At 39.5% G+C, this 24,701-nt stretch overlaps 1 protein-coding gene across 1 annotated transcript in view; it reads right to left on the minus strand.

The window, feature by feature from the left end:
• The window catches only part of LOC135478219 (secretin receptor-like), a 34,545-nt gene extending 11,722 nt beyond the window's left edge, over positions 1-22,823 (minus strand). Inside the window, exons 1-6 of the mRNA XM_064758491.1 lie at positions 22,803-22,823; positions 22,340-22,439; positions 15,526-15,636; positions 9,958-10,082; positions 8,385-8,476; positions 4,981-5,149 (exon numbers count right to left, since the gene is read on the minus strand). Coding sequence (XP_064614561.1) covers positions 4,981-5,149; positions 8,385-8,476; positions 9,958-10,082; positions 15,526-15,636; positions 22,340-22,439; positions 22,803-22,823 — 618 coding nt within the window. The remainder of the gene's footprint in view (positions 1-4,980; positions 5,150-8,384; positions 8,477-9,957; positions 10,083-15,525; positions 15,637-22,339; positions 22,440-22,802) is intronic.
• Positions 22,824-24,701: the final 1,878 nt, after the last annotated feature.

The following is a 24,701-nucleotide window of genomic DNA, read 5'->3' on the forward strand; positions in this document are numbered from 1 at the left end:
CTAAAATGTCAAACTGTATGCAACCTCAATACGGCCTGTCTAAGATTATATCTTGAACCAGCCTTTAGAGTGAACCATAAAAGATACCTTCTCCAGCAATACTAAGCCATCTTAATACACCCTTTGAGTACCTGCATTTAAACATAGGGAAAAGGAATCCTTGGAAAATCCAATGGAAACGTGATTTGATTTTCGAGCTAGAAGCGGAATACGTTTTTGGTCTGTTTGTCAAAGAGCTGCAAACTGGAGAGTATGGTCCATCCAAACCATACAATCACTCGCTTATTAAATATTACATTTTGAAACACACTCGCAAAAAAATAAGGCTGTAATAATAAAATTAAAGATTACAGCATAGAAAGTAAAACCAGAGCAGTGACGAGAGTGTGACACTTGGCAAATGGTCACATGTGGCCGGTGAAATATGGCCTCTTGTCAGTTTATCTCAGTTAGGTGTTTACGTTCACTGTTTAGGTGTATGCTTAAAACATAGGCAAGCAGAGTAAACACCCAGCAGAACCATGGCTTAAGCAGACTTAGGTAGGACATGCAGTGATCTTCGGTGAAATTCATTACAAGTCAAATGTCTAGTAATTATTGAAAATTTTGTGTTGCTATCATAATACAAAGGCATCAGGTTTCGGGGACTTTACGTCCACCGGCAGAATCTTCGTCCATCTGACCTTGTGTTGGTGCTTCGAGATCTAGATTATAGCGTAAGAGCGAATCATTAAATTTAGGTTTGGGTTGTCTTAACTATATTGAAATCTTGTCCAACAAATTTCAGCTCAATATCGTGATCTGCGCCTTAGTAGTGAGATTGAACGTTGTCAGCCCAAGAAAAGGGCCGCGATTGCCCATAGAATATGAACTTTGTTGTTCTGGAGGTTATGAAAATGAATTTTTGTGTTAGTATTTTCTCGAAAGAGAACTGTCGAGGTAATTTCGCTCAGATTAGCCTTAGGGTGCGTTAATAATGTTGAAAATTTCGATATTCTCATGTTGTAGGTCTTGTAGGGGATGGTTTTAAGGTCTTATCGTGAATTTTAGGCACGAGTTGTCAAACTGAGAGTGAATATTCCCATGCCATTTACTGGTTGATTGACTGATTCATTGTCTAACGCCATAAGTACATAATTTGTCAGTTCCATAATGGCGGCCATTCTCATAAAAAGAGGGAATCACGGTGCCCGGGGTACAACCGTCGATCTTTGGGAAACTTTTGGCGAACGTTCCCACGTGTGCTGTACAAATCGGCACTCCGTAATGGTGGGAGATAAGATCACACGTAGACCACGTAGACCGAATATTTTGTCACGAGATTCCCACGAGAGTTGGTGACCCTCGAGTGTTCAGAATGCATTCATCTTGACCACATGCATAACATTTTGTGCTATTGAAAACAAAACTGTATAAAAAATATACCCACGGATTTCTTTATCATGCAGTTCGATTTTTAAACTGGATTAGCCCACTTTTCGGAAAGAAAAGATGTTCAAATATAGCTAAAGGTCAAACATTTCTGATTGCTGATGATTGTGACCTATAAAAGAGGCAAACACCACATGGCATGCCCAAACAGACTTAGAATAGCAAATTTCATATGGATACATGTTGGATTCATAAAAGCACCAGACCTGTTTGGGTGCCTTATAAATATCTTGATCAAAAACCACGGTAGCACGACAAACAGTTCCTTAAACTATTGGTTGAGCCAGAATTGGACGCGACACCTAGTGACCTGGCCCGGGTGCACAAAGAAATCGTACATGCAGTTGATTGTAGACTCTACAACTGAATTTACAATTGATCTTTAAAATATGTTCCCGCGGTTGCGCACAGAACGTGTAAGACGATTGTAATGTTTTGAAATTACGATCACAATCGTAGGCCAACTCTGACTGGCACATGAAGGTGGCATATGTAAATGGGCAATTTATCAGTCAATATCTTTTTTTTTGCCTTTGTTTTTAAAAGAATGTTAAGGGGCGGGGTGGTTATCAGGCCACCAGGGCTCAATGTCCCAGGGTCTACTCGATTGTAATTTCTGATTATTTGTACTCAACGTTAATTTTGGGGCGATTTTAAATATTTACAACAGGGTCCAGCCCATTGTAATTTCTGATTGTAAGTTATAACTATCGCAGCTTATAATCCTTTTATGCAACAGCATTTCGACTATACGAGCTAAGGACATGACCGAGATCTTAGTGATTTCCAGTCAACTTAGACTTACGACCCGTTGTCCAAGAGGCCAATGACCCGAGACGCTGCATACCACTCTGCCGGGGAACTTCAGCAAAAGCTATCTCAACACTATAAAGAAACTCGCTCGTTTTGACTAGGACCGTGGTAATTGATACTGTTTAAGCATTTACATGGACAGTGAAAATAAATCCCTAACTGAGGTAAATAGACAAAATAGACAAGTATTTCAGGTGTAACGTGTGACGATTTGCCAATTATCACATTATGAACACACTATCTTCGCCTCTCTAGATTTATGCTGTATGTCTTTATAATATTGTTTCTTCAAGACACTTCGCGTCAACCGACTTTGAGGATGAGACATTTACTGTTAAAGTTGCTCTTAAGTTGATTAACCCAATAATGCTGTTCCGATGCCAAAACAAAATATTGAAGGGTCCACGGTTCTACTTCGTGGAATACCGTTCAGTTTACGACGTCCTTCCTTCGCTGACGTCACTCTATGTGCTATCACATATAAGACAGCCATGGATCAACTCGCGACACCGATTTGTTTGTGAGACGGCAAGGCTTCCATTACATCGTTTAAACCATGACACGTTTATGTCTCTCCCAGGCGACAGGAATCACGTTTGTCGATAATACAGTGTAGGTGTTGAGACTGACCTTGGTTTTGGAGCTATCGTGGGAATGTAAAGGAAAATGCTACAGTGTTGTTATCTGAATCGATCATGTCCAGAGGTTGACGTGCACAAAACATGTTGTCCAAGTATAATGACGAACGTAGTGGGTGTCGTTCCGAAGTTAGCAATTTTATGGCGATGTTTCGTGGGCGACCTTACGCGAAAGTCCTCTATTCAACATTAGTCAAATGTTTGAGGTTTTAAGAGGATGTTTAATGACTTCCTTTTCCCGAGTTTTGCTTTGTATTGGTACGAAGTGATCAGTGTTTTTTTGGCCAACTACCAAATATTAGTAGTATATGCATTCCTAGGCTATATGCTGTCAATCAAAACTGTCTGTCTTTGAATTCATATCATTTAATCCATCATTCGCAAACCGGTCTCTCATTTGTGGAATCTGAATGCATATCACGAATCCAGTATTAGAATTGTAAATTTAATCTTGTCTGAGACAAATTCATTTTTAACGTCAAGACAAGCTGAAACTTTACCCTGAGTATTGCTTCCCTGTGTACTTTTACAAATTCTGACCCGACGGTGTTTTCAGTGTTGTATCTCTCGGGTTTTCCTCATCTCACATCTGGATATTAGTTAATTAAAGGTTCGCCTTGGTTGGAACTAGCCTTTGTAGGTATTTTTTTTTACATTTATTCCACGTTCTCAAAGACGCTCGTTATTACATGTATGATATCTGCCCGCCGGAACCTCGAGATTAGAAATGAAAATTTGTCATCTCTGATCAATAAACTTGTATTCCTATGCATGTTTTTTTTTTCTTCTGTTGACGTGAAGATCAATCAAAGCTATTTTCCAAATGGGAGCTTTGAGTGCGCTGTGTCTTCGGTAACAAATATGGCGTTGAAATCAGAGAAAGATTAAACATAATGTAACATGGCCTGATGTGTCTTCCCCCACCCACACCCAATGTTATCCCCTCACACACCTAAGGCTTTCTCCTGTATGACGTGTTCATTTATCTCTCTCTTTATGCAGACAAATCTGACTAAAGCTACGTCGGCGGAAAATCGTTTGCCACCCAATTTCCTGGAACACAACGTATGCAAATCGTTTTATTGTGTTCAGTATTTTTGTAAATAATTTCTAATTTTTCTTTGATAAATCCATGGATAATTACATGTACTATTGCGTCAAATGCCGAAAAGAAACACCCATTAATTCCTGGCTAATGACTTGTGTCTTTCGAAAATTATAACACCGATTTAATAGAAAAAAAAACGGCACGCGGTATGTGGCGTGTACACATTTTGCCTACTTACATACAACTAATTAAACATTCGCCATAAAACCCTGCTGCTGAAAACACCTTCAATTAAAATTTCCAAATATTTTGTCAAAGACTTTTGCTTCAATCACTAGCATGGACACACGAGGCCAGGGTTCAAGTCACAGGCAGGGGAGTTTGTGGATTATCTCGCCCTCACTGCCTGTGGAACCTTGTGGGAAATAAGACTCCTTACGCTCGCTGAAGACCAAATGTTCACTTGATATTGTGTGCATATCTGCATGTCACGTGCGGAAGTCTGTCAGTGACTTTGTCAGTAAACATCGATGGTTTACAAATGTAACGAACCCATTCACTCGGACTGCATACGAACTTTGTAAACCCATTTTTGAATCACGTGACTGCGCTGTTATGTTGGGCTCGGCTGCTTTTATCCATCTTTTATCACGGCATATGATCACAACGGTTTTCTGTTCATTATTAGCAAACAAATTAAAGACTCTCAAACATTTTATTAATCGGCCTTTCAAGGGTTGGGTTCAATCTAATTCGACTAGTTTATCTTCTTCTTGACGACTTGAATTCAAAATGGCGGTTATCGAAGTCTGGCTTGATACCGATGCGCCAGGTACATTTGTGATAATGTCTTTATTACTCATGAATGACTAGGGGATATGAGATCAGAATTACTACAGGGTTAGAGAAGACATGGTTTTGTACCTTGTAGCTTTGAAGACAGCACACTTGAAAAGACTCAGTTCCAGGTTAGTGAATGGAAGAGTACAGATCTGTATTTCTGAAAGCTAAGCTGGGAAGAATGAAACAGATCTCAGATCAATGTCTTACCGTGCCTTCCTCTCTGAACACGTATGATCCATCTGGCTGTAAGTCCAGGTCGCCCGGCAAACCTAGACCCTCCACCAGCAGATTGTCCTTCACAAAACTGACGGCGGCTCGCAGGATGAAGGACGCAAACAGGTTGATGTGAACGGTGTTTCGGGGACAGTGCAGACGTCTGTGACAAGAAAGGAAAGGCAAATGTGGCACACGATGACTGAATAATGTACACATAATTTACAACCATCGAAATGGACGGATGTTCGCAAGACTAATTCCCTAAACAACATTCAACGCAAACCACAAAAGATCTAAGGAAGTAAGTCAAGTGAAAAATTATTACGGATTCCAAGAAAGGCAGTTATTATAGGAAGACGCATGGAGTGCTACAGGCGCAATATGCAAATCGTGCACTATACTTGTTTATAAGCTGTCGTTCACCAAAACATGCATCTCAGTTGCGATTACTTTGCAGCTATTCACATATCCACCGTGGAAATCGTATTTAAACTGGATGATGTGCAACAACATCATCCAGTAACGTTAGTGAACTGATTAACTGGTTGCACTGATATAATTTTTTCTGTCCCCAATGTAGTCTATACACACTAACGTGTGAAAATCCAAAAGCTCATGAGGATTCATTTTACTGTCCGCTACCAGGATGTCCGGTGGGAACTAACTTACGCGAGACAGATGATGTTCTGCAAGACTCAGTCAGTAGGGCCTATTCTACTGACCACGCTTCTCAGTTTGAAAGTGGATAAACTTTAAACCATAATGGTTACCCTACAGTCACGACTTATATATTCTTTAGAGAAAATATCTCCTTAGTGTGCCTTTGGTGGGGAAGAGGTAATTTGCTGATGAGATCTTTTCTCTTCCTATTTATTTTTCTTTTTTTTCCCTCTTCTCTTCCTTTGTTTTCTTTTGTTTTCCCTTCTGTTTTCTCTAGCCTCAAATGAACTCAGTGGAAGGATTCACACATGGTTGCAATTTATTGTTTTGGTGGATCTGGGACACGTGTACGTTGTGCAATGTTAATGTCGGTTGCAACCTCTTATGCTGAACAAACTCTTTACCCATTAAGCTAAGCAAAACCACACAAGACTCATCTAAGTCGTAACGTCCGTTTGCTAGATCATGTTTCTTGATCGATTGGGCTCGGTGCCATTCTGCAGCATATCAGCAAAGTGGAGGTTATCGGTATATTATTCGCCGTTTCGCCGACCAAGTGGTCCAGTGATGGAGTAAGTTAACTCGTAAGCCAACATTCATACGGCTGTCACATTCTTTAGGCTTTGTGGTGTTGAAGCTGATGCAGAGAGAGAAGCTGGCAGCGTGGGAACGAATCACCAGCCAGACAAAGGTTTTCTTAGCTGGTATACAGTTAGAGTGGGGAATTATCTTTGGAAGGCAAACGTTAAAGATGTATACAAATACAAAGGAGAAGAAACAAAAGCAACCAAGACTATAAGTAAAAATTAGTACCTGGTCAGGTCAAATCAACAAGTCTTTGCCACTTGTAGGGACTCCAATGAGTGGACCCTGTCCTCTTTGGCGATGATAGTGTAATGATCAGTAAATTGTAATATCAGACATCAACGAAAATTTTTAAAAAAAGCATTCCCGAAGTACGAACCACCATATAAAACTTAAGGATCCATGCAGGTAATATTGTATGATAGGAAGGAGACATATTTCTTCAAGCCCAACTCTCTGCAGTCTGAATGACTGTTTTAAATTTACTACTTAATATTTATTCATTTATTTATTTAATTGGTGTTTTACGCCGTACATAATGGTATTTCACTTATACGACGGCGACCAGCATTATGGTGGGAGGAAACCGGGCAGAGCCCGGGAGAAACCCACGACCATCCGCAGGTTGCTGTAAGACCTTCCCACATACGGCTGGAGAGGAAGACAGCATGAGCTGTACTTGAACTCACTGCAACCGCATATGCGAGAGGCATCTGTGTCATTGCGCTGCGCTAGCGCGCTACCCAACTGAGCCACGGAGGCCACCTACTACTTAATAAGTAATGCCTCTAATATTTAACAGGTTTAATTAAAGTCACAAACACAAATTTGTCATAAGTTGAAAGGTATGCCTTGGTCCTGGGAGGTATAAGTTGGTACAAGTTGCCGGCAGCTCCAAGGCTTCCAAGCAGTGCGTATTAATGTTTTGCCATATGGTAATGTATGTGACAGTCGGTCGGCAAGAATTGCTGGTATAGTAATACAGTCCTCTTTGTAAAAACCATGGACAGCTTACTAGGTATTTCAAGAGGACGTTATTGTCCACTGAGCGACTGAATCTATGTTAGTTGCCTTTCTAAAATTGGGTAATTAAAAAGTTCTGTTAAGGAAACTGTTAATCGTAGCTGAATTATACTGTACATGTAAGGGCATACCTTGGGATACAATTTGGTACAAATTACAGATTTTTAGCTCTCACAACTTTCAATTTACAGGCCTTTGAAATTAAGGAAGTTCAAAACCCTATAATGAGTTTTTAACTATGTCTCAAAATGTCCCAAACATAACCAAAAGCTTATTCGGAATCACAGGCCAAGCTTACACCTGGATTCATCAACGCTACAACAACATTCATAACTTTACCATTTCTTGTAAATTGTTCTTCTTTAATCTTTATGAGTGAGTGAGTGAGTGAGTGAGTGAGTGCTTGGAGTTTAACGTCGTGCTCAACAATTTTTCAGTCATATGATGACGAAGGAATCCTTTAGGTGTATGTAATGTACCTCCTTGTTGCAGAACGGATTTCCACCGATCTTTTATTAAGTGCTGCTTCACTAAGACGACTTACCGAAGGCAAGTAAGCCGCCCCGCCCGAGCCATTATACTGATACAGGTCAACCAGTCGTTGCACTATCCCCTTCATGCTGAACACCAAGCGAGAAAATTACAACTTCCTCTGTTAAAGTCTCAGGTGTGACTCAACCCTGGATCCACCACTTCCGAAGCGAACGCTCTACCAACTGTGCTATCCGGATCGGTTTAATCTTAATGTGACTATTATTGGTGTATGTTAATTTCAAATTTCAGGAGGACTCGTCCATTGACTGTTGAAAAGATGGTATATATATAGGTTTGGCTCAAAATGCAATTCCACCACCAAAATGAGTGATCTCGGAAAACTTCAAAACACTTATCGATGATAAAACCGTAACTGACATAAACTGACAAGAGGCCGGCTTTCACTGGTTACGTGTGATCATTCACACACTGTCGCTGCTGCTCTGGTTTTATTCTCCATGTTGTAGCATTTTTTATGTGGAGCGGTCACATAATTACGTTGTACTACAAAGAAGTGGTTAGTTTATTGCGCACATGACTGCGCCAAGGCAAGATTAAGTTTTGAACGTTTGCACAAAATTTGAAGCACTTACCTGAAGTAAATCATGAGACTGACAGCAGTCACCAACGACACAATCGACGCTCCGTAGCCAACGTTGTACATCAACTTAATCCGTAACACGTGCTCCTGAAAAGAGATCACCGGATTTATTTTAGACGTTACCAAGAACTATAGGACTTGTACCATGACCATCAGTTTTAGGAGTGTAGGAACAGGACACAATCCTCAGCTGTGGGAGTCACCGCCTTTCTCCGTGGAAGTCATAGCCTCTCTCCGAGTACCTGACTCCAGGGTCAGCAAACTGTCTTAGATTTAAGTTGCTCTTGATCTTAACTTGTAGTATTATCCCCAATTTTAATTTAAACTAAAATTTTCAATTCTTGTTTAACACGAACTCTTTTTAATGATAATACTTTTCCAACTTTCAGCATTAATTAAAATTATTAACAAGGTAGGTCATATGTTTAACATAATAACGTGTTTTGAATTTAATACATGTACCAAGTCAGACTTAATCTAGATGGTCCTCTGGACAGTTTAGCATAAGAAAATAGCGGGTATACTCTGAAGAAATTTAGTGTTTTAACATTAATTATACTTACACATCTGATAATTTCATTCATTTCGACATATGGACATCGCAAGAAAACTTTGTAGCCTATGGGCGGATTCCACAAAAAAGATTTTTCACGTAAAAATGTACTGTATATACGGACCCAGGACTTCAGTTTTATTATGTTTGCCCTAGTACAACACTCGTCAAGTGTTCCCAATTACAACTTATACGGTTTGAAAAATAAGCGCTCAAATCACAATTCAAAGCAAGAAAAAAAGCTATTAGATATTATGGCTTCGTGGAATGAGCTCCTGTAGACACTGGACATACTTCCTGACATTCAGCAACAGTTCATTCAGCGTGGGTTGGATTCGAACTCTCGATACCGTGGTTGACGACTTATGTTCAGCGGGGAAAGCATAGTCGTACGTGGTGACAGATGACTGAACAAACAAGGGTTCAAACAGGTACAGAAACAGTTAGGCTTTACTCTTAAATAATTTAATCATTCTGGAATGTCTAGGAACATGAGTTAAAGCAAATAATTACGCTTTTGTATAACCCACAGGAATGTCTATTGGGAGACAATTATTCACACATTCAGTCCTTTTTTGTACATGAAGGTATAATAAGAGATTAAAGGTATAGATAATACTGAATATTATACAGATTACACATTCCGATAATAATAATTTTTCAGTTTCTCTGATGAGAACACCATTGTGTTCTACTCTATGTCTCTCCCTCTGATGAGAACACCATTGTGTTCGCCTCTATGTCTAAAGACACATGTAGAATGGATACACCTGGATTACCACTGCTATCTAACCATTTACAAACGTTACATTACTAATGTTTTAACATACACAGAAAAACGGTGGGTTACCAAACCACTCAAGCAATGCGTGAGAGAATCAAAAGAAATTTGTGAGAGGACGACATTTTAAACAATAATACAATGACAATGTAAAGTGTGTCTATTACACATACATGTATATCTGAATAGTTCAGAAAACAGTGCGGACCAATCACAACAAGCTTTTCATACCTCTACGCTGACTGGTCCATCCACTTCCACTTTTGACATACATCCCGTATAATTGGTCCAGGAGTGATTTAGAATCGGATGAACGAACCAATCCCCGTTGGGCATACATTTCCTAGAAGCATTTCCTGTCAGAGAAGAAAAACAAACATCGTCTACAATATGCCATAAACAGAGCAATAATATACATGTAGTGGGAAAGAAATTCAATTTGAAATAACTGTCCATAGATTACTCTCCGTGAATAGCAAGAAAAAGGCTATTAGATATTATTTACGACAGAACGTAACTTTTCCATACACCATCGTATAAGTGGAATATTGCTGAGCACAGTGTAAGACACCAATCAATTACATAAATATCTTTTTCCGTCAATTCTTGAATTGCTGTCTCGCTGAGGAGCTACACCGATGACATAATATTGCCCAGCTAATCACAGGATCCCTCCTCTCGACTAATACGAATAAACAACCTCTGTAAAGTTTCGTTCTGGTGGAAAAATTCGACTGATTATAAACCCAAAAATGCAATAAGAACGATTGTATACAAATGTAGGCGGGGTGAACAGAAAAAAACAGAATATTTTAATAGGGCATTTTACATGTAAAAACAAACCTTCGTAATTCCTTTGAATTTTCTAACCATCCTGTAACAATTAAAGTGGGACTTTTGCTCTTCTTCTCCCACGTTATACTCGCATAGCTTCCTTTATTTAAACACATTTCCTCTCGAATTTCTTAAAGTAGCAAACATGTATTTAGATGATGAAGAAGTAACTGGCTGGTAAGCAAATAACATTATGCCTGAAATTTAAGACACTTAACACCTGAGGTTATCCTTAGAGGGAATGATTTATTGACTGATTGATTGATTGATTGATTGATTTATTGACCGATTGATTGTTGTTGTTTTGTTAACGGTATGACTTTTAATGACCTTCTAATGGCCCAAACAACCGAACGGAAACGGAAATGGTAAGAACTTTTTTAATTAGTTTGCTTTTCAATTGATTCAGGATATAGGTGTATTTATTTATTTTATTGGTATTTTACGCCTTACTTAAAAATATTTCATTTGTACGATGGCAAGCAGCGTTATGGTGGGAGGAAACCGGACTGACAAACATTAGACTTCACTTCCAGGTCCATTCGGCAAATACATTCAGAGCATACAAGCATACATCGACGTGGATTTTGTGTTGTCACCAAAGGCCCGTGTTAAGCACAAACCTAAAGATGGGGTTTGAACTAGAAAACCATTAATAATACATCAATGCAATCATATACATTATTTAACGAAAGTAAAAATTGATGGCTTAGCGAAAATCATTCTCGATGCGACAAAAAGCAATGGAAAAGTAGAGTAGACTACTTCCAGTCTCAGAACCCAGGGAATTCCACGAATGGTGCCCTTTGTCTGAAGGAAACGAAGGATATGAGTGCGTAACTCCTTGGGTGTTCCTTTGAAGAAGACATCCCTATTGATAAAACTCATGCCGTCGACTCTAGCTAGCGTGAAAGATCTGTTCGATGAAATATGAACAAGAATGTCCGAGCTTAGTTATACAAATCTATTGATTACGCATAGGATTTCCATAACGTTACGTCCTTTGATGATTTCAGGCTATATTGTAAACAGAGCCAGGGATACGGTACGCTAACAAACAGTAGGACTACTGATGACCGACTAATTAGTTTCTTTAATTCGAGCCGTTGAGAAAGGCTCAAAGAATCGAGGGGAAACGGAAGTGGCAAGTTCTTCTTGTAATAAGTTTGCTTTTCAAGTATTTCAGGTTAGAAGAGTATTTATTTATTTATTTCAAATATTTCAGGCTAGAAGTGTATTTATTTATTTATTTCAAATATTTCAGGCTAGAAGTGTATTTATTTCCTTATTTATTTACGTCATGCTCAGTGGTATTTCACTTGTATGACAGCGGCTAGCATCATGGTGGGAGGAAACTGGGCAGGGTCCAGGGGAAACCCACAGCCATGCCTCTGTGCGTTGTGAACGGCTAATATACAAATGTACTATTATATGTTTGTCGCGGGTCCTCCGTGGCAGAGATGGTTAGCATGGTGCAATGACCCAGGAGCCTCTCACCAGTGTTTCGCTGAGAGTTCGTCCAGCTCACGCTTGCTTCCTCTCCTTCTTGGGAAGGTCTCTCAGCAACCTGCGGATGGTTGTTGGTTTCCCTCGGGCTCTGCCCGGTTTCCTTCCGCCATAATGATGGCTGCCGTTGTAATAGTGAAATATTTAAATAAATAAATATATGTTTTTCAATGTATTCTGTAGTGGGTGATGCTTTGATCCCTTGAGTGATTGCATGCTTATCGGTTAATGCTCTACTCAATACCATCTCCCATGTCCGATGACAGGTATGTTTATTGTTGATGGTAACCAGACAGAGCCACGAGTGAACTTCTTCCAGGAGCCCTGGGGCCTCCGTGGCTCAGTTGGTTAGCGCGCTAGCGCAGCGTAATGACCCAGGAGTCTCTCACCAATGCGGTCGATGTGAGTTCAAGTCCAGCTCATGCTGGCTTCCTCTCCGGCCGTATGTGGGAAGGTCTGCCAGCAACCTGCGGATGGTCGTGGGTTTCCCCCGGGCTCTGCCCGGTTTCCGCCCACCATAATGCTGGCCGCCGTCGTATGAGTGAAATATTCTTGAGTACGGCGTAAAACACCAATCAATCAATCAATCAATCCAGGAGCCCGAGCATATTATATTGCGTAAACTTATGTCTTGACTCTATTCTCAGTTAGAATCAATCTCATTGCCTCGTTTCGACGACGATCCTTTCATTTTGTAAGGCCTTCTTAATGCTCCATAAGGGAATGTCTTCCTTGAACCTGTGAATGGTCGCGGCCGGGCAGTGTCCGCTTTCTGCCCACCATATAATGCTGAGGAAAAACACGCCGTCGTGTAAGTGAAAAATTCTTGAGTACGACGTAAAACTACGGAACCTCAGCAAAAGGTCATATATTCGATGACATAACATTCGAATTACTCAATCCTGCAACTGATTTGTAACATCGAAGAATACACGAGCGCTTTATTTTTCAAATTATCATAGATCTTTCTCTATCTACAGCATCCTGAAATAATTTTTTATGAATGTGTGGCTTACAATTTTTAACGAATTCTGCCTGAATATGTTTAATGGCATAAAAGTTCCTATCACCAAAAAAAAAATAAATAAAAACGAGTAGAAAATTTTCCAAAATGGTCACCATAGCAGTTCACCTTAGCCATACATCGATCTGATTCGCTACATGTAGGCGTAAGGGTACAAATGTTCAGAGGACGTTTCTGTTCAATATTAGGCCATATTAACACTTACACTGATCGAGCTATTATACTTCACCCCCTATCCTTTATGATACCGAAAGTATACTTAAACCCATCCTGTTGTCTTCAGCCCAAATACAATCACAATAATGGTCGATGCTGACCGGAAGAGCACGTGGGTGGAAGGTCGTTCACATCCCTTAGGGCGCTGAGTAACAATAAGGTCAATGTTGTTGAAAAGATTTACGAAGGAGTTGAGAACGAATACAGCGACAGATTGGGGGATACCCTGCATTAACACGGCGACCATGAAGGCGATATTAGAGATAGTGTAAACCGTGGTCAACAACCCGTTTAGTCGAAGGACAAAGAGTTGTTAAAAAAATTACTTAAATCAAACGAAAATCTCTACATTTTCCTTGAGACAGTTTCTTTTCTTAAACGAAGTTTACTCCGCTTCTGTTGTTCTGGAGGTTTTCTTGTTTGTTTTTGGACTCTTTTTTTTCTTTTGGTTTGTTGGTTTCCGTACAATATTCAAGGGTATGTAATTCAAACCATCGTACATATGGATAACAGGGTTCGCCAATGTTCTCCAATGCCATGACTGCGGAAGTCATTTCGAGATTTTCGCCACATCTAAATTTTTGATACACCTGTCTACTTCATGCTTATGTCTTAATGGTTTTGGCTGGGTTTCCTGACATACACCTTGAATTCCCGTCACAGAAAAGGGTTATGTTCAATAGAACTACATAAATATCTCATTTATATGAACAGCTGTAATCTATTTCTTTCAGCCAGTTGCCTATATTCTGCTGTCTGTAAAATCGGTTATATTCGATACCAACATTTCCTTCAGTCAGTGACACCTAACAACCCGAGGTCCACACACTGATATGTTGAACGTTCATATTATTAGAAAGAAAATGCAATTAGTATACTTTTTCTAATTCATAATGTTTGACTCCATAGTTTAGTTTCGACATCAAGAACTCGCTGCCTCGGGTGACGTCATAATTATTCAAAATTAAGGGATATATGGATTAATTTGGGAATCCTAGTATACGCCATTACCTAACAAACCACACTAAAACCGTTGACGTAAACTTGACAGGGCCTGCAAACATCACATCCGGTAATAATGATGATGATAAGCTTAGATTTATGACGGTTCTCTTCTACTAAACCACATCCTGTGAGACATGTTCGTTGAATGAGCCCTGACGCCTATCTATTAAAAGATTTCTGGTAGCTGTAGAGTTTAATGCGGCGTAACTTCTAGGTCTATAAACAAGATGCTGTCAGACCATCGGTCCGCGAGCAGTATTTAATCAAGTAACCAGTTCCCCAAGGCTGGCACATGTAATGTGAGTTTTAGCTCTCCTTTGTAGGATTTGTCGGATATGTTCTTGTAAAGCGCAAAACCAACTCATCAGCTCCTTCAGGGCCGGTGTGGGAACGTTTACCAGGTCTGATCTACTTTCTACACCACATTGCTGTGTACAAGCATCCATATTTCCCAGGAATGTAGATGAGAATGGCTTATGAGAAGTGTAGGTGGTGTGTAACGATCTTACTAGACTCCCGTAAACAGAGCAGCTAGAGTGTTTAAGATTTTGGGTCAAGGTAAAAGGTGATAGTAGCTTAACCATTCACCTTCGAGGAATATTCAACAACAAGTAACAATTAACATGGCACTAATAGCCCTGTAACGCGAGCATTAGTTTATTCGCTTAGTTAATAGAATTACAAAAGTCATATTTCTACCAAGTACTTAAACTTCCTGACGCAATTTGCACTTCCATCCGACATTTGCATTTCCATACTGCAGCCATACTTCCGCAATACAGCTACAGTTCCACACGAAAGTTACACTTCCACCCGACATTTATACTTCAACAAGGCAGTTACATTTCCAGGCGGCATTTAGACTTCCACATGACATTTACACTTCCAAGCGGCATTTACGCTTTCACCTGACAGTTACTTCCACACACACGAGGCAATTACACTCCCACACGGCAGTTGTCTTTCCAAAAGGTATTTACAATTCCACATGACATTTACACTTCCAACCGGCATTTACACTTTTACACGACAGTTACAGGCCCAAGCGGCATTTACATTTCCACATGACATTTTCACTTTCTACGAGGCAGTCACACTTCCACACAACAGTTTCTTTTCCACAAGGCGGTCACAATTACACAAGTGACAATTCTGCGCCCAGTCTACTCTTCCATAACTTACACTTACACAGAGATGTTGAATAATGAACTCACCAGATACTCTAAAGCCGTTGATGTATGTTGGACATGACTGGTAAGCTTCTGCCCCTAAAACCGTGTTCTGCCAGCATAGGATTCCATCCCACGTACTGTTACAGTGGCCCTCTGCAAATAATTATAACATATTTAATTATACTTAATATCTACACAAGGACCTATGCGTCATCTTGTTTTTCAGTAGAAGATAAGCACTGAGCAAAATATCTGAAAGTGCCATTTTGTGACCATTTGGGAAATGAACTCCCTACCCGACAACATGGCGAATGTTGTCGATTTTGAATATTCGGTTTAAGCAATCAAATTGATTATTATTTGTGGTTTGTATGAACAGACGTGTTTCGTCGCAGATAACAGCTTCAGTCTATAATAGATAATATAAAACACTTCATTAACTACGGGACCAACTACATGTATCTCCACAGATTATATCCTGTCTATACAGACCTTTCCGTAAACTGTCCATTTCCCTTTGAGTCAGGCGCGTGTATAATCATGTTACATCCTGTGGATACTCCTGCTTGATAAGGGCATGGAACTGTGCTAAGTTAGCGTTCATTTATAATGTCAACAGAATGAAATAAAAAATGCTGCTTAGACCAAATGGGCTTTGTCTTGACGAAGAAACAGCAATCTTTTATAAATGTATATATCTACTGTACATTTAATAAAAATACGAGCATTTTACTTTTTAATGTATTACTACATCCTGGAGAGCATATATATCACGTAAATCTCACTACAAAAGAACAAACTGAGGAATATTTCCATTTTTTTCCTAATATGGCATCCACATTCCAGACTACATACATGTAGGCTTATACAACAACACGAAATAGAAGTTACGACAAAACTCTAGAAAACATCGTGATGAAAACAATAATCCTTAGTGGAATTCATATAATGTATTGAGTAGAACACCAACAGATAAGTATATGGAATTTTAAACCAGTTGTATTGAAAACCGCGTTCTTCTGCAATTAGAAAACTTAAAACTGAGAGAACTAGATAGTGTGTATCGGTAAAAATGACGAAAAATTCAACGCACGGTTATGTCCCAGGTCCACAATACAAAGAACGAATAATACTGCATGCAGTTAAAGACTACATTTATTTGTCACGTTATTCCACTACAAGCTGTATGCCTAGATAATTTGATATCTGAAGACAATGCTGGAATCCTTCTACAATTGTACATTTATTCGGAAACACAGGCATAATCCACTAGTGGGGGGCAAAAATCATGTGACATGTTACAAAAGCAAAACGTCCCGGAAAAATTCAAATTCATCGTGACGCCAACACCTACCTGGATGATATAATATATATATATATACAGGAATAACTAAAACGCTTCCAATGTAGGCCAAACTCGGGTCACCGCTTGGCGCTCAGCACTGAGAGGTTAGATTTATTTTATTTATTCGTTTGATTGGTGTTTTACGCCGTACTCATATTTCACTTATATGACTACAGATGGCTCCTTGGCATTGTTTTCATGTTAATATAGACTAAATATAATAATAACACAGCATTTTGAGTACATCTGGACCAGTGACGTTTAATAAGCCTGCTTAGTCATGGTGCCAATAGCATCGAATTGACTACTACTTATGCATTTACATGAACAGTTAGAAAAAACTCTAACTGAAGTGAAAAGACAAAAGGCCGTATTTCACCTGTTACGTGTTACCATTCTCAACTATCACACAGGCGCCGCCGCTCCGGATTTACTTAATCATTAAGATATCGCCTTGTATGTTAGAATAACAGAATAGATTCTACATGTAATAGAATAAGTGCAGTTGTAATGCATGCACATGTATGTCTACCTTTAGTTTCTTTTGACATAGTGTCAAGATACAAATTTCATTAAACTGATGTTGTCCCACTAATTTCCATGCTTAATCGTCCTATTTACCCAAACTTTCTTCCATCCCACCTGTGTATTCTGCTGATAGAGGCAACAAGAACCACTAACGGTGTGTATATATGTCTTTAACATGTTTGAATGGGAAACTTTCTTGACTTTACCCGAAGTTTAGCGGAAGCTGTGATCATTCTATGGACATGCGCGAAACGCACAATGCAGTACAAAGAAGCAGGGGAGATAACATAGTTTTACTAAAACTTACATACATGCCTCTGTGCATAACTGCTGAATTACAGAGTTTAACAGAAATATCATTGATTTTAATTTTCATCTCAGACAAGGAATTGGTGTTTTTGTCCGCAGAGCAAACTCCTAGATTCACAGAAACGTTCCATACCGACTGGGACCACCCGTTTAATGGTGAACAGGCGGTCTTTAGCTGAGAGTCGGTGTTTGAAACAGTGGTGTGGAGCGTCAAATAGCCTAAACCATCGTCATTATTTCAAAGGCATGGTGTTAAGCCGTCTGGAATCTTAGCTGCAACACTTATTTGATATGCCGTCGAAGCAGGTGGTATGTCGATATCATGATGATTTTCTCCCTCAAGCCTCTGGCGCAATCAACGGATGGGGGCAGAGACTAGGGTCGTGTGGGAGAGTTGGTAAGACATGGAACTCCACAATAATGATATTATCTCCACGTGAGTCGCTTACATGAAAGACAAAGGGACAGCCAGACAAAAAAATCAATAACTTAATCCGCACTTCAATAAAACCATAGCTTCACAAATAAAATTTATCTTCCTGGAAACCAACATCAGGAAACTGAACCAATATTTTCAACCAATAGAAGCACAATACTTAATATTAATACCTACTGCGTTGAATGCACCACATTCACCGCACTATATATGATCGCTCCTTTATTTTCATTAATATTGATTTTGCGACATTGGGCACTAGATTTGAATTTGAAATGCACTTAGAACTTCACACAGATGTTACCGACCCTTTCTTTCTGACAACTATTCAGTGTCATTCGTCCCTTGCAGGTACCCAGCTTCGTATACCTTTTTGGGAGAAAATGGTATGACGATTGTGTCAGAAACTATGACAAGTCATTTCTGTATTTTTTACTTAAAGTATACATTCGTGCCAAGTAAAGGTCAATATGTTCATATAATTGTACTCATGTGTAAAAGCTTCCAATCGATTTATTTGTACATACATGTGGAAAACGTATGTACATTTGTAAAACAAATATTTATTTGTGCACATGTACAAAAGATTTCCACATGTTTAAGAAGGAAATAGATGTACGTGCAATTGGAGAATAAAATGTCAAGATGGCTTGCCACAAGAAACAGGCCATATCTTTTCGCTCAAGACTCTCCTATAGTATCTGGTTTGACGTCTAGTGTTGTGGTTTTAACGGCTGATCGTCAACTACCAGAGGAGTATTGTCACGGAAACAGTCGCCTTATGCAGTCTTTAGAAAGTCAAGACGACAGGTAAGTGACAAGAGGGGGTATAAAGAGCTTGTACAGTTTTCAGAGGGGTTGGACACGATTAGGTTACATGGCATATTGTTGACAGGAATTAAGTACTCGCTCGATGTGATGGCCGACGAGAACAGAAACAGTTATTCCGGCTCACAGACAATAGAACCTCTGTCCAAGATGCTTCTGCTCCTGAAAGTGTAAATATTATCTTCACAGGATTTGCCATTTAGTTATTAAATCCGACTGAAGCTGTCATTCTTAGTGTGCTGGTTTTTGGATAGGCTTAGGGCTGCGAGGAACCATGTGTCTGTCGGTCAGTTATATTGGTAGTTTACCGGTCAAGAGGGAGTTATTGTTTCTTCATAGGGAATTTTACAACGGAAAATATGCAAGACTTCGATAACTACTTTACAGGATAAAGGAAACCCCAGGCAGACAAACATGAGTAGTTAAAGGTATATTAAATTGAGGCTCTACGTAAGGCCATCCTCGCCAACGCGACCCCCATTGTCTCGATCCGTCCATGGCCCTTTGCTGGCTCATTATTATAAAACGTCGTTCTCGTCGCAAACGATCGATCTAAGATCAATGACACCTTGTGTTCGAATCCCACTCTTGCTGGTTAGACTAACTTTTAATCATAAGGATTGTCAGCTACTTGGTTTGCGAGTTGTGCTCCGGTTTCACTCAACCATATGTGAGCTACTTCAGTTAAACACCAGTCAGAGAAATAAATAACGTCAGTTGATCGCACGACTAGCTGACCATAATAGTTGACACAAGCAATCCTGAGTCAGAATTTCAAAAAAACAGCTTTACCTCCAAATGTCTACCTTAAATGTTCCACTTAAGTCCTTTTAGTGTAAAAAAATATTGTATTTATTGTTATGTTTGATGTTATACCGCGTAAGAGCATTTCACTTCTATGACGCATACCAAGAATATGGTGGAAGAAAGCAAATGTGCATGTAGTCATGTATACGAGCGGAGAGGAAGCCAGCATAAACTGAACTTGAACTGACAGCGACCGCATTGAGAGACTTGTGTCATTCTGCACGCTAATCACATCGCACGCTAATCACATCGGCCACTGTGCGCTTGTACTCCTTTTCGCTATTATATATGGAGTACTGTTAAAAGTCAACCCCCAAGCCTTGACAATAACCCTATTATTATGTACTTTAACCATTAAGTCAAGAACTTTCCGGAGCAGAGCTGAACGGGGGTAAAAAGAATAAACAACTTTGAGATAAAACTGGTGGGCTTTATTTTGACACTGCTACATAGTAGTTGGAAATGTAATCGTCTAACGGGCGAAACTTTGTAAGACGCAGACATTCAAGGACTTTAACAATCAAGTATAATAAACGAATTTTAATTTGCTTCCACCTTTATAGTGAGCTTCTCACAAGGTACAAATTTGGACAGTTAGCTATTTTGTCTAAATAGAGGATGTATATCGCATACATGTGGACAGGTCATATTTCTGGACAGTGACGAATACGTTAGCACCATTTGCATGAGAAACCGCTCCTTGACTAGAAAAATGATCCACGACTTAATCTGCATATGAGTTTCCCTCTTTCAAATCAGCGTTCACTTTAATAATAACACCAAGCAAGAGAGAATAACAATTTCCAGTAAAAAAATGTCACCATCTTGTTAAATGCAGATATTACTTGCTTTAATTAGATGCATACGAACACAACACCTGCGGGAACCATTACGCCCGCTATTTATAGACAAAACATTGTTAAGCAAACGGTGTCCCGTCACAGAAGGCAATTCCACACATCGGTTCAAACGAGGAAGGTTGAGGGCACGACATTACTAAGCTTCCATATCTCATCAATTCTGTGACACGAAGAATAATAATCACAAATGGCTTACTTTTCTAAAGGTCATTTATGTTTCCTGTACATTTATTTAGATTGAGGTCTTTGAAGAGTGTTATAAAATGAAATGGTTTACTATAGAAACCCATCGTTAATGGATAGAGAAATCAGGATTTGCTTTTAGCAACAAATAAACGACTTTGGTTGGTTTTTATTTGTGCTTTATTCGTCAGCCTGGTGTCCCTGGTATAAGTTAGATATTCTTCTAACATAAACTGCTCTAACAAAATTCACATATGTATTTGATTGGTGTTTTTCACTTAGCCAAGCCCAGGAAAACACAGGTCAATTTAAGTAAACAATTTCATTCACGACCACTTTCTTCCCTCCTGATGGACGTCTTTGAGTAAGATTTTCTTAAGATAAAAGTCTGCATAAAGATGAAGCGAGAATCAAGAGAAAGGTCAACTAAAACGTGTCTCTGAAAATATGTTCGTTTACGTGTTTAGATTTCCTTCACTGAATAAATGCGGTCAGTTGTTTCAATCGTAAGATTGGCTTCATGGATCGTCCCGCCAGTGGCAAGGTACTCTGAAGGTTACGTCCTTTTTAATTTATATTCACCTTCATTGAAGGTTGCGTCCTTTTTAATTTATGTTCACCTACATGTGGATTTCTTGAGAATAATTTATTATACATCAGTTATCTTTTACTCACTAACAATAAGGGCTAATCTAACATTTAAAACTGCGTTTGAAGTGGGATAAACTTGTGTCATTTAAGTATTTATTTATTCATTTATTTATTTATTTGATTGGTGTTTTACGCCGAATGTCGACTATGTCTGACAAACTCCTGCAACGAAATTATAAATCTAAGCCCGACGTCGTCAAAGATATAGTAAGTTGTTGATTGATTGATTGATTGATTGATTGATTGGTGTTTTTACGTGCTCAACAATATTTCACTTATACGACAGTGGTCAGCATTATGGTGGGAGGAAACCGGGCAGAGCCTGGGGAAAACCCACGACCATCCGCAGGTTGCTGGCAGACCTTCCCCTCATACGTCTGGAGGGGAAGCCAGCATGAGCTGGACTTGAACTCACAGCGACTGCATTGGTGAGAGACTCCTAGGTAATTACGCTGCGCTAGCGTGATAACCAACTGAGCCACGGAGGCCTTGTGTCATTTAAGAACGTAAACATCAAGCTTTATGGTTCATAAAGCCCAACATACAATTGGAACATTAATGAGTTTAACTCTCTTCAGTCCTCCAAAATATAAATCAAAGTATTTTATGGATAGTTTTAGCGTGTCTATCTCATGTCGCCTTAATTATTTTTACCGTCATTTTCACTTTAAAACTAACCACAGACTGAGGAACATGAACTTTTTACGTCGAGGAAACTTCTTCGGCGTTTATCTGCCTGAGTGCAAATCAGGGTTTATTTCGTGATTATAAAATACCTGATTGGCTGTACACCGTCTTACGAGTGGACGGTTTGCTAGCGTTATGCTTCGTAGCTGCTCCTTGAAGTCTTGTTGGGGAGCACTGTCAGACAGTGACGTCACATCATCGTGAACACTAATATCCACTTACCGTTGCTAGAAGATCTCTCCTGAAGAATTTGTTTCAGACATGCGATCTTAGCGGTGGTGATACCCCTGGCTTGTTCGTCAAGAGACACGATGAAGACGCCCTGCAATTAGAAACGCGAAGAAAAAATGTCAGTCTTATATATGAGCTAACTCGCTAGAGTTGTGTCTATAAAAACATGGTAAATTGCCCTTGGAACTGCTTGGATGCAGCTAAACAGAGGGCCTGAAATTAAAACCGGTCTTTATGATGGAATTCACATTCGACTCAGTGCATCGTGAACAAAGGGGCTTTTATGAAGCGTTCGGAACTCTCCTTTCACATAGATTTATTTGCCAAAATCCGACAGACTCCCCGTGAATCTCGTTGTTCTGAGGGACGGTAATGACCCGATCCAAGGGGGAAGAGATGTACCCGCAAAAATAAAAGGTCAGGCTACATTTTAGGATTGAGGGATTTTTTTTACCTCGTTTGCCAAACTTGGCATTGCAGACAATCCTAATATGCAAGCACGTCGATATATGGCTCGATTTGTTTCGGACAAAATATGCAAGGGCATGTGAGAGGATCGAATGGCAGAATGAGGTGTCAGTTCTAAAGTTGAATGTATCTCTAAAATCGGCAAACAGACGTTCAGAACGCTTCATTTGAAGGAGGAAACCAAGAAACATCAAACATCTTTGTATAATAATGTTCTAAGTAAGGATGGGATGCATGTCTATGAAATATATTTGAATGTAAATTTGTTGTTTATATACAGACAAATGCATTTACCATGAATTATGACAATATATTTCTGAATACATTAAAAATATAAATATGATCCAAATCGAGGTCCAACACGTTTTTTCAGCTGAAGAGACTAAATTCTAGTGCAAAATGTTTATTAAACAGAAAAATGAAAACAAAAATATTGAAGACTTCATTTACAACTAACTTTTCGGACTCTTTCATCTGAACTTTATGTAGATTTTACGTTTTTTCCACCTTGTGAGGAAATCGCTGTTTAGTCGCTGATTTACAGCCGAGTCATATTGATAAAAAGTTTAAAATAACTGCTTATGACCGTTCAGTCATTCTAAATACCAAGGTTTAGAGAGGGAGGGGGGCATGACATTGTCCTTAGCGTGCTAGCGCAACACAATGCCTTGCCAGCCTCTTACCAACGCGGTTGCTACGAGTATATGCTGACTTCCTCCCGGTCGCATGTGAGACAGTCTGCAAGAAACCTGCGAAGGGCCGACGGCTTGTCCCGATCTCAGCTCGGTTTCTTCCCACCATTATGCTGACCGTCGTCGTATACGTGAAATATTCATGATTACGGCAATAACAACCAATCAAATAAATAAACAAACCAATGTTTTAAGCAGAATGAAGTATGACATGTTGAGCCAGATTCCAGGATCAGATATAACGTTTGTGTTAGCGTAAGTACCATGCGAATTCTTTCCATTAGCACATACTTGTATTAAGAGACCAAAATTGCGGAAATAAACAACATAGTGCCATTTTTCCTGAAATGTGAAACTATTCTATAAATTTATAGAAAGTACAGCTTCGTGTTTAAAGGCATACAATATCGACGCTGAATGGCTAACAGTGAAGATGAGGTTTCCTGGGTTAAGTCCTGAAGCCTTGATCACACTTGAGTAAATGCACCATGCCTTAAATTCAGCTTTGGCAAGGCAAAGCCTGGACGTGCCTATCTCTCACACCAGCCAATTAGAATTGATTCTGTTTCCCTTTAAGATTAAACAGACGCATCACGCACTGACATGTAGTTAGGAGACCAGGTTAAATCGAAGACAGCTGGAATTTTGGTTTTTCTCTTCTTCAAGGAGAGTGTGCCGCATGTGGCCCACCATACTTTGCAACAGTAAAATATTTATTATTCCCTGTCATCAAAGCTGTGGATGGTAAAGCCTCGAAAGCTACTTTCATTGCGGAAACTTTTACTCTGGAGAGGTCAGTAAACGTTCTCAGTGCTTCAACCACACAGAGCATGCTTTTAATACTTATCATGCGTGTTAACCAGGCGGATTTGCTTTTAGGTATACCGTCAAGGAATGCCAAGTACACGTTGCACCGTGCCAGAGAGAATCGTTATGCCTAAACCATTTCCTTGACACAATGTACAGAAAACCACCAAATGTGCTGAATGATTAATTCACGATAGATCTAACCGACTGGGTTGATTTTGGAAGAAATTGTATTCGTCGGAGTATATTGTTATGCTTAGGGCTGTAAATGCCTATTTGTAGGCCTATTTTCTCGTGCTGTATATGCCTATTTGCCCATGTGGTGTAGGTCTATTTGCTCGTGCTGTGTAAGGCTACTTGCTCCTGTTATGTAGGCCTGCTTTTTC

The sequence above is a fragment of the Liolophura sinensis genome, chromosome 11 (assembly GCF_032854445.1).
Source record: "Liolophura sinensis isolate JHLJ2023 chromosome 11, CUHK_Ljap_v2, whole genome shotgun sequence".
Classification (NCBI taxonomy): Eukaryota; Metazoa; Mollusca; class Polyplacophora; order Chitonida; family Chitonidae; genus Liolophura; species Liolophura sinensis.